Source organism: Electrophorus electricus, chromosome 23 (genome assembly GCF_041902795.1).
Source record: "Electrophorus electricus isolate QZ-2024a chromosome 23, ASM4190279v1, whole genome shotgun sequence".
NCBI lineage: Eukaryota > Metazoa > Chordata > Actinopteri > Gymnotiformes > Gymnotidae > Electrophorus > Electrophorus electricus.
In genome coordinates this window covers 11,959,424-11,971,568 of record NC_137519.1, presented here as the reverse complement: position 1 = coordinate 11,971,568, position 12,145 = coordinate 11,959,424, and the positions used below count along the sequence as shown (strand labels likewise).

The 12,145-nt window shown below is 39.1% G+C and overlaps 1 protein-coding gene across 1 annotated transcript; it reads right to left on the bottom strand.

The window, feature by feature from the left end:
- Window positions 1-476: 476 nt before the first annotated feature.
- Window positions 477-11,466, bottom strand: c1qtnf4 (C1q and TNF related 4). Its single transcript, XM_027008923.3, has 2 exons — window positions 11,308-11,466; window positions 477-2,784 (listed from the first exon to the last, which is right to left on the bottom strand). Exon 2 carries the CDS (start codon window positions 2,780-2,782, stop codon window positions 1,661-1,663), a length of 1,122 nt encoding a protein of 373 aa, XP_026864724.2. The 5' UTR covers window positions 2,783-2,784; window positions 11,308-11,466; the 3' UTR covers window positions 477-1,660.
- Between the last annotated feature and the right edge of the window lie 679 nt (window positions 11,467-12,145).

Sequence of the window (12,145 nt, the reverse complement as noted above, 5' to 3'; positions counted from 1 at the left end):
CAGCTGGACTACAGGCAGTGATTGTACACCTTTCAAAATGAGCCACATTATCCTCCAAAAGGTGAATGATTCAATTCTGGTATGGTTATTTTGTATAAAATGTTACTAAAATTAATTTTAGTACCTCAAAAATATATAGCAACATTATTGGCTCCCTTGTTTTTATGGTGTAGCTTTAACTACACTTGAACTACAGTAAGTCTTTGTCTAGTTCTTCATAAGGACAACTACACTAAGTGGTGTGTAGTAAAGATATTGACATGAAATCTTCACATACTAAATCTTCATGTACTATTTATGTATTTATGACGTTGTGGACTGATTATTCTTGAAGTTTATTATTATTATTTATAAGATTATTATTCATCCTCACACATTTCCCAAAACTGAATTATGTAAAATTACAATTTTGTTTTCTTTAATCTTTTCATGATTATGATTTACTCAGCTGTGAAGGATAATGAAAGAACACATGGGACTGTTCATATATATATATATATATATAATTTTTAAAAATTTATTGTTTGCTTGCTTTGAGCTTTGGTGTAGCTCACAAAAGCATCCATTAAACACTGCTAACATAGTACAGAGTCTCCCTAAGCATAAGCTCAGGCTTCACAAACACAAACACACACAACGTTGCCTTTACAGCCTGTTCATGACGTTTCTGTTTATGATCATGTGTTACAGTGCAAATCGATCACACAATAAAAATGAACATTCACTTGAATAGAAATGGTTGGAAAACAGACAAGTATTTTGCAAAATGGAAGTATGCACATTTCTACCTATATATTAAAAATTTCACTTTAGCATGCAAGGCAAGCAAAACTTGTGGTTTTAAACAAACTGTTTCCATTTAAGTGAATTAGGAATTGTTTCTTAGCCAGATAATCAGTGTGACTGTGGTTACTTCTGCTAAAAGCATAAAATTCTGTTTGCATAAAAAACTCCACAGAGAATTGGAAATCCCAGCAATGCCTAACCTTCATTTTACACCTTTTTTAAAGGATTGTGACACCAAAAAAAGCAGGTGCAATCTCAGCAAGGGAAGTCTTAGTCAAAGTAGTGGTCAACAGTATTAGCATACACATGCAAACTGCTCATGCACAAAACGGAAAAGCAAAAGCAAAAAGTTGTAAGCTAAAGTTGCATGCAGTTTTAGGACTTTGAAACTAGACGGTGATGGTCAGGGATCTGCACTTTTTGTCATTTTTGACACTTATCAGCTAATTGTAGAATGGATGCAATCCTAATTGACTATGGTCTAGGATTTACCTATGAGCATGTTGAAAATGTCATCTCGATGATTTTAAATTCCTCCTGACACCAATTTCAGTGTACAGGTCTGATTGGGGATCACTGATGCTACACGTATACACTTCTTTTGTTGCCCAAACTGTTAATTTGGTTTACAATATTATCTGTTATTATGCTTTTGTACTTGTATCATATTTTCTTCACCTTAAAAAATGACCAAACTAGAGAAATTACAGAAACACAGAGTGTAAAAAAGACAGAACAGGACCACAAGGTATCCCTGCAAGAGTTCACAACAGTGGGTTAAAGGAAAGGGTTTACTTGGGTGTGACCCACGCCCAACTAAGTGCTTTCCTTGACCACACACATGGACAGACATAGACCAGTGACTTGGTTCAGTCTACAGCACTTTATCCAGCTTCCGTAGCTGTGACTCATTGTGGGGGAGCTCTGGATACACCAAGAATCCGGTGAAGGTGATGTATTTGGCATGGTTACTGTAGGCTCCAAATCCATCCCTTTGGTGACTATAGAGCCACACTGTGTCCCCTTTTTTCAGCGGCAGCATCAGACTCTGACTCTGTAAGGCCTTTTCAGTGTCGCTGTCATCATAGATCATGGCCTGCACCTCTAGGTGGTTCTTCATCAGCTTCACTGACAGAGTCTTGTGGGGTAGCTTGCCGGCATTAAACGAGAAGTAGTAGGCACCGGGCACACGGCATGTGAAGACGCCACCACTCACATTGAAGTCGCTGCCGATGTTGACGAATTCCGTGTCGAATGTTATTGGCTTGTGCTCTGGGTAGGCTCTGTCCACTCCCACGATACTCTGGGTGCGACCTACTGAGAAAGCAGACCTCTGTTCATCCTCTTCCTCCTCCTCCTCTTCCTCAGCCCTCCTCTCCTCTTTAATTTCCTCATTTTTCTTTTCTGTATTTGCAGCCTCCTCATGGCCTGCCTGCTTGGGGGTATGGACCTGGTTCTCCTCAGAAGTTCCTTTTCTCTCCGGTTCCTGGAAGGTGTAGACATCTGGGTAGATCAGGTATCCACTGAATGTGGTATAGTGGCCTGTGTTACTGTAGATTGCGTAATGTGGGTCACCGTGTAGGCGGAGCCAGACGGTGTCTCCGAAATCGAGCTGCAGCATGGCGCTCTGACTCTGAACCTTGCGCTCGGAGCCAGCGTTCTCGTCGTAGATAATTGCCTGCACCTCATTGCGGTTCTTCATCAGCATTACAGAGAGGTCGCGGTGTGGGAACTTCCCCACCGTAAAGGAAAAGTAGTACGCTCCGGGAATGCGACAGCGGAACAGGCCTGTTTTCGGATCAAAGTCACCACCGATGTTCACATAGGTCTTGTCAAAGGTGACGACCATCTTGGGGCCACCCTCCATGCTGCTAGTGCGGGCGACGGAAAAGGCAGAGCGCAGCTCTGTTGAGTCAGACATGCGTGCGAAAGCCCAAGAAGCTGCCAAGTGACACAATATGCATAACAGCAAGGGCCTGGCACCTGGTAACATCATTCCTGCAGGAAGACAAGAGAAATATGTCCAGGTCAGGAGCATAGGAACACATTCACCAAAGGTGTGGAATGGAGAATTAAATGAGTTTAATAAGATGACTTAATTCCATTAAACCAAGATTCAGTTAAAATATTGTCTCAAAATTTCTGTACTTGAAATTAATTTGTGACAAAATATTTGGCAAAATATTTGGGTTTCAAAAGATTTTTGCACTTTTGGTACATGTATTTGATGCTCGAATGTAATGAAGTAATGGATTTTGTTACATTCATGAAAGGTTTACTTTTATTATCATACTAATGAACATATAAACTATAGAATTTCAGTAGGTAGATCCTAACATGCACATAACAAACTCTTTTTTTCTGTTGGTTATTGCATGAAAAAAGCAGTACTATCGATAAACTACTAACAGAGAGACACATACAATGTTGTGTCAGCTGTGTTTTAGAATGACAAAAGTGACCATAAATGTGGAATCTGGTCAATTTAATGTCACCTAATTTCACCTAAATTCGTTCAACTTTCCTGTGAAGCACTAGAGCTGAAAAAAGAAGCAGAAAATGACCGCACCTTTCACGCTTTCCCCCTCTTTCTCTCTCCCTCCCTCCACCTCTCTCTTTCTCTGTACAGATCTGCCTTCTACAAAACACTATCCTGGTTCTGTTTTCCCTGCTCCAACACAGGTGATTCAACTCTGATCAACTAATTACCTAAATCAGGTGTTAGATCAGGGGAAACATTAGAATAAACAGTCTGTTTCATTTATCTTTATTAAAGACTTTTACTTTTAGGGCTTAGTGTAAGGGCTGGCTGTACAGACAAATAGTGTGCTTTCTCTCATTAATAATAATTATTATGTAGGCAAGTACCAGTAGGAGGCAGGATCAAAACTGAATATATCACTGCCTTTGGTGTGTGTACTACAATGAGAAGACTAATAACAGGCTCAGACTCCATTGCCTGCAGAGAGGCACTTAATAAGATGCAGAGTGAATCAGAGCAACACAGGGTAACAGAAACTGACTCAACACCACAGTGTAATTTCAGCACACAGGATAACAGAAACTGACTCGACACCACAGTGTAATTTCAGCACACAGGATAACAGAAACTGACTCGACACCACAGTGTAATTTCAGCATACAGGATAACAGAAACTGACTCGACACCACACTGTAATTTCAGCACACAGGTTAACAGAAACTGAATCGACACCTCAGTGTAAATTTAACTGATTCTCAGATTTTCATGACTTCTTAAATGTTTATTCCTATAAACACACAACATAAATAATGCAATATAAGTAATGCAATATTAAAAATGCATATAGATTCAAAACGTGTTTCATATAGTTTCATATGGACTACTTTCCATACAGAGTCATGTCTTTAAAATTTTGGATGGTACAGCCTATCTCCAACGCCTTTTGTCTTTGTAGAGCAGATAAGCTTGTAGAATGTTCTAAAATGTTTTCCAAAATCACAGTGTATTGTACAAGATATTTAATATGTTTAATATTTAATGATACATTTTAACAATAAAATGCTCTCCTTTTAAGCCAGGAGACCATTAGAGGTATGTTTAAGGTATGTACCTGATGCTTTCCTAGTAATCTGTCATAGAGACCAAGAAGGTCTATTGTAAAACAGCAGTCCATAAGTGATTTTATGAAATAGTAGGGGCTAGTGATTATGTCTCACCACTTAAATTTGCACATGTAAGCTGCACCTGAGTCTGAGCATGAGCCAGCCACTCTTCTGCTACCGCTCTGTTTTTTGAGGGTCATTTAGTATTCCCACGGCTCCGCTACAAAGAGAGCCATAAGGCAATAACCAAGTGCCGCCTCCAGTCCACACACAGAGAGAAGGAGAGAACGAATCTCTCTCCAGAACATGTGAGAGAAATATGAATAATAATGGGAAACGGGATTTCCCATAATGAGATCTCCAGAGACGCCAGAAAAACTGAATTTATGTTTTACTGATTTCAAAGTGAGCAGAGCTTACTCTAAAAATAGAGAGGACTCACTGCCTCTCTCACAGTGATGAGTTATGTTTTGACTAAATTAACAAGATACTCACAATTGGCATAGCAATGTATAATATAATAATAATGAAATGCAACTTTTAGCTGGTATCTTCCTGCTTGCTTCCAGATCATCAATATTACATTAAATTCATTACATTTATTATAACCCTAAAGTTCAAGTGTGTGTATATGTGTACGTAAGGGAGTAACTGCACAATACAGTAGTGAGAGACATAGAATTTGTAAAAATTTCAGTCAATGGTTCCTCATCATCTGTGCATATATATATATATATATATATATATATATATATATATATATATATATATATATAGATAGATAGATAGATAGATAGATAGATAGATAGATAGAGATGAGTCAACATCAAGGGAATAAGTCAGTACCAAGAGAACAAGGGAAGAGTAGACAGACTGACCTATAAACTATCTGCTGTTAAGACTAAAGAATTCCCTTGGTATTAACAAATCATCCTACAAATACAATAGTAGCTGACATTACACTTAAACACTTCAGAATCCTCCAGGACGATGCAGAGACCGCATCCTTTTTTAAGGATCCACTAATCTCCTACAGATGAGACAAAAACATCAACTACATGCTCATCAAGACTGGAATAAATGATCATTCACATAATGTCTGTGGTACTGTAGCCTGCAACCTCTCTAGATGTGCTACATGTACATTTATTAACACAGTCGCTAAAATAACTGGCACAAAAGGATCAGTTATCATCACCCATTCCTCCTCATGCATCACTGTGGGAGTTGTCTACTTGTAAGAAATGTAATCAGCTTTATATTGGCGAAACGAAGCGAAGGCTTGCTCATCGGTTTGTTAAACACCTTCAGACCATCAGAATTAAGGATTTGTTGTTTCCAGTGGTAAGGCATTTTAATACTAATGGACACTGCACTAATGACATATTGTATACATTGCCAGTTGTTGCTATAGCAACAATGAAATCAGGAAACTCAAAGAAAAATAACTGATCTACACTGTTGCAACTTTAGAACCCCATGGAATGAATGATATGATTTCAACATCTACTTTTTCATATATAAAGTGACTCCTCCTGCTACTATTTCAGAAGCACTTTCCTTGCACAGCTGATGAAGGATCTCTGTCCAAAATGTTCTGTTTCTCTGGAAACTCTGTGTACTTCACAATTTTGAATATCTCTACATCTCTTACTACAGTACACTGCAGTTACTCACCTGGAATCTTATATATTTCATCCAATTATGAGGAAAAAACTGCATTCAAAAACACTGCTGCATCTTTTGTGCATTCATTGTTTGACAGGCTAATCTATTCAAATCAGCATGCAGCTTTCATCTCCCAAAGCATGAGCCCAGGTGTATGTCCTGGGTCTCTGAAAAACAGAGAACTAAATGAAAGGAGACAGACAATGGCAGAGCAGTCACACGTAGAAATCAAAGAGAAGCATTTTCACCTGGTCCATGTTTTTGATGAGAATCTGTATTATAAAATTAAATAGGAGAAGAAATATTTCAGCAGCTGGGTGAAACCAGTTATTTGAATCAAGTTTAACCTGGAGTATGTGTCAAAGCAACTAAGTGGAAAAAACATGATAATTGCTTAGATCTACATTAAAATGCAAGAAATTGTGTGCTTTAACCCAAACGTAGCAGGATTGATGATTTGGAGTATCTTGAAAACAGGAAAGATGCTAGAGTGCTTTGGATTTATAAATGACCAAGATAGATAAGGAAACCAGCTGTCACTTAAATCACAGGCACCTAGGAGACAGCACCTCTGTAATACTTGAGTGTTCAGCAAAAGTGAAGTAATGACGCATACTGTCCTATTGTATAATGGTGTAATGCACATACTCTCCATACAGCTCAGGAGGATGCAGTAAATTTCATGCTCTTGGAGCAAAGTGACCCCATGTGCCAAACTGGGTGGAAAAAAGAGTGAATAATTCCCTTTGAACATATCAATTGAACTGATATTTTGGGTTCCCAGTATTTCCCGTTTTTCCCCAATTTTTCCCCATTTTTAGCGATGAGCCCTCTGTGAATGCAGTCTACTTCTGCTTGACTTTTCACTTGAGTAACTACCATGAAGGACTTCCTGAATAATAAAATATCACACATTCACACATTTGCTAAAGCCTCCAGGATATTCTCCCACGGGCAGATGAAGCTTAGTCTAGGCCGAATTATTTGGATAGCAGTCTGCATTGAAAAGGACTATCTGTGTCCAGACAACTGGACACCAGCATTTAAGCCCTTTGATCAAGGGCTGTGTGAATTACTATTTAGACCACACATCACACCAGGGTTTTAGGTAATGTTTGAACCCAAGTGCATGTTGTAGGAAAGCCTCGAAATACTGTATGTCAGAAAATCTATTTCAGAGCATTAAAGGGAGAGAGAGGAATGCACTATATGAACATGTGGCATGCCAGATAAGACCTCTTCAATCTTAAAATACTTGCCCTTAGGCCAGAGAGCTTACTTTATTATCATATCAATGAAGGGCATGATTACACCGAAATCTCTTTTACACCTCCGCCCCCACACACACACCCACACCCACATACACACATTTGAACACACTAACATGTTCTTCCCAAGTATGATACAAAATAACCAGTAAAATATATACACTATAGAAATAGTAGCTTTAACAGTATGGTGGTCCATTACTGTTGCTAGGGTTAACACATTGATGTATTCCTGTGTTAATGCATTCCTGGTGACTCAACAGGTATAACAGCGATAGCCAGTGTAGCGACACACTACCAAAACATTTATTCCTCTACATATGCCACATCTGCTTTTATGAGCACGGTCCTGCACTCTGTTAATGGCAGGAGACAGAGACAAAGACAGGTTTGAGCTGACCTGCAAGATAAAAGGTGTGCAGAGTTCTGCTGTGAGCACTGCACTTAGACGACATACTCCAGAGTTATGTTCTCTCCCTCTCTCTCTCTCTCTCTCTCTCTCTCTCTCTCTCTCTCTCTCTTTCTTTCTCTTTTCCACATCTCTTTCTCTGTCTCACCTCTGTGTCTTTCTGTGTGGCTCTCCAACAGCTCTTAGTCTTATTTGGCAGGTGCCACTGAACCACTCAGGCAGATACTGGCACACATGCTGAACCTGACAGGCTGAGTCTGAACAACCCTGCCTTCTGTAAGACAGAGCAATAGGAAACAAAGGCAAATAAGATTTTTCTCTCATTATATTGACAGGTTAATGAGCCCCTGTTGTTTAGCTATCAGAAGCATCTGTTTTAGAGTGCTAGCTGATGATACATTCAGTGAAATGGAACAAAGATGGCAAAATGGGAAAGGCTGATTATGCAATTAAAGAATTTTAAAAAGAATTTTAGTATTAATAAACTCCCTGGACCCTACAACTGACAATATAAACATGCTAGAAAGAGCAGCAGCAGATGTGACATGATCCTAGAGAAGTACACTTTTAACTGATTAAAATATGAATTCGATTTAGTAAGATGGAGAAAGGTGTAAAATAATTGAAATAATAAGGTGACAATAAGGTGATAATCACTATACTAATATAAATCTAAATTCAGCAACAAATCTTTTGGTTTTCTCTACATATTTAAGGAAGTTAATAAATGAACAAACAAACAAAAAATTAATTATTTAAATACTTTTATAGCATTTTATGAGATAGATGAAAGAAATTCTAAATTTTACCTGCAATTTTCGTTTTATAATTAAGTGGTGTACTATTCTCTGTTAAACATTTCTTTCAGGAATTTGAAGCACTTGTGTTGAATTGGACTTTGAAGATTCCCCAGCTGTAGTAACTGGGTAAAGCATCATCTGTCACAGGCCTAATGACCCATTGTGAGGAGACACAGATGCGGATATTCTTCTGTTAAGGATACAACACTGTTACTGCTATTAAAATACTGGTGCAAATATAATCCTGTTATGGAGTTTGTCAAAAAATTGGCCAACCTACTTCTGTTATGTTCCTAAATCAAAAAACACAACACCCTCACTGCTGTTAGATAATATAATACTGTTACTGGTGCTACAATCAGAATCCGCTTTCATTATGAGCCTATATACTGCCAAGGTTCATCTGAGATCTGATTTCCAGTGTGTTCACGTTAGACTTATTTAAATAAGCATATTTTGTAAGTAATATTTTATCAACCCGCACAAGCCAGTATTTTGTAATGCTGCAGTCATATCCCTATTACACTGTCTTAATATCCATCCCATCACAAAAGACACCAGCCCACTTATACCAAATGTCAGTGACTGATCCTGACAGTGTGCTATAATAAACAAACTCTCAAATATGACATTGCACAAATTGGCCACTATCTCATTAAGAGAGAAGGGAGACAGGGTGCTGTTGCCACCAGTTGTTACGGGGCCCAGCATTCAGTCTGCTGTCTGCTCGCTCACATCACAGAGTTGAGTTCTTAGCACTCCCTCCTGAGTGTGTTGACAAATCTGCGGTGCCCATGACAGGCAACGTTTTCATTTGCATTGGCTGAGACGGTTCAGCGCTCGCTGCTTCTTCAGCGTGACAGGTAAAGCCTCTACTACTGTGCTGGTACTCTGCTCTGAAGAGAACTAGGAAGACTCATTAAAAAATGGGAGTGTTATATGGTGGGAAACAATACCAGCTTCCAACCAGCTGGCATTTTTGCGTAACACTTAGTTTGTGCCATGTGGTATGAATGCACTTTTCAGAAGTGTCCTGTCATCTACTGAAGACTCTCAGGTGCCACACTTGTGACCTGATTAGGGTGTCATCTTCTTGAACTTTTTTCAGCATTAATATTTTTCACATAGCCACCCGTTATCCCACTAAACTCCACCCTTTAATTAGATTAAATGAATTTTGATGTATTAATTTGAGACTGCAATATACTTCTGTAATAGTATCTTTCCGTTTTGGCTGAAAAAAAAATATTAAGGTAAGTTCAGTTGTTAGCTCTAAAGAGGTTTTGTATCTGATTACACATTCTTGAAATTAACTGCTCACTGCAGGAGCAACTGGCCCTTTTCTAGGGAGAAAAATAATGATTCATTTCTAATTGTATTTAGTTATTTCCTCTGAACAAAACACACAACCATACGGCTGTGACTAAAACTGACTTAACTAATTATACTACGTTAAGAAATACTTTAAAAAAAAAAAACCCACAATGTTCACATACTGTATTACTGTAGCAAAAGCACTTGTAATGAGCTATTTCTATTAACACACAACACTGACCTCATGACAAAACCACATTAGGCTCATTATGAGCTGTAAGTGAGCCAAGAATGTAAGTATGTATTCTGTTATTTTTGTTATGGCTTAAAAAATACATAGTGAAAAACTGAACACATGTAGTTTGCTATTTGGATCACAAAGAATTAGAAATAGAGAGAAAGAGAGAGATGAGGGGGAGACGAAACAAAGGCTGAGAAACATATTACATACAGTAATTCTGCTCTACTTTCATCTCTGCCTTCTCAATCATGTCAGTAGATTCCTATCACATGTGTGATGTCATTATTAAGATGGGCATTAACCAAAAGGACAGAGATTTTACTATGCGGTAAAAAGATGTTATGCACAAAAAGGACCATTATTCCTTATTACAATTATAAGAGAACTGACAGTTTCTCATCCTAAACACAGATGTACACACACACACACACACACACACACACACACACACACACACACACACACACACACACACACACACACACACAGTGTGGTTGACATTTGAGAAATTTTTCTTATCGATACTAATCCATATCTGATCATCATCAGAGAAACAAAGACTCTGGAATTCATCCATTCCTCTCTGTCTCTTTGAGGGGGAGAATGCAGATCGTGCAGATCCAGAGACAGAGAGTGTGTTCCCTGGCTTGGGTAAAATCAACCCCACGCGTGCTGTGTGTGAGTGTGAGTGTGCGTGCGTGCGTGCGTGTGTGTGTGTGTGTGTGTGTGTGTGTTTGTGTGTATATGTGTGTGTGTGTGTGTCCAAAGCCCTGCATCAAAAAGTCACAGTCTACCTCGTTTCATTCTCTCTACTACTAACATCAGCAACTAAGCAACGTTCAAGCAAAAGAGAGAGAGAGGGAATGAGAGAGAGATCCAGGAAAAGACTGCATGAAAGGGAGATATGGTGAGATACCAAAGAGGCAGAGACTGCAAACCAGTCTGAAAGATAAACAGATAAACAATTCAGCTGGCATCCTGTGACTGCTTTGTAGTTTGAATGAAATCTTAAAAAAAAAAACAACAACAAAAAAAACCATAGGTGCAGGTTCAGAAGCTGGTGAAGTGTGCAGATAACTGCTCTGATACTGATCCTGGATCAGAAAAGAGGCAAAGCAACAGTAGGCTGCAATATACACTAAATCAGATCAGAAAGGAACAGAGAGAAAGAGAGCTAGAGGGAAATCTAGACATCTAGAGATAGAAAATCTAGAGATAGCAAAATCAGATTCTTACCAAGGTCTGGTAGGGCAGAGCTGGTTATCGTAAAGTTCCCTTAATGGGTGTAGTGAAGGAGTGCCTCTCTCCTTCTCTCTCTTTCCTTCTCTGTGCGTGCCTAATCTCAACCTGCTGCTGATGTCTGGGAAGCTGCAGGCATAACGCACACTCGCGCGCTCTTACATACACACACACAAGCGCAAGCTTTCACACTCATACACTCATTGGAGGATCTAAGAGCAATCGGGGGGCTATGGACTGGTCTAGGGGACTCTGGAGAGAGCGAGCTAAAGAAATGACGATGTGGGGCGACACCAGGGGGAATGTGGGAATGCGTAAAGTAGCAGATAGTAAAAGGATTTAAAGTTTTCTTTTGCAGACTGATGTGCCCCTGAATAGATCTGATAGATGCATGAGGTGAGACATGTTTGTTGCTTTTGTCACATGTATAATTTATTGCAAAAATCACTGGGTAAATATTTTGTTTCAGTTCTGAGTTAATTTGTGTACATTGTTACAGGAACCCTGGTGGCACTGCAGATAAGGAAGCATAAGGAAATCAATCCCTCCCAAACACATTTAGGCTGAGTGTATATCGTTAGCGTCATTTGCATTTTGAATGCAAAACACTGATTACTCTGATTTTATTTCCAGTGCAAGTTTAGCTGACTCCCGCAACTCCCAGCTTCATTTAAGGTCCTGCCATTGTTCCTGGAGCAGACGAAAGTGTAAGTGAGCACATGCTTTAGTTTCACAACTACAGTGATGGCAATTTCACACTGCTGCACATCATTCCAGTCATTATACCGAACCCCTGAGCAGAAGCATGTTAAAAGAGTCTCCGAAGGCAATACAG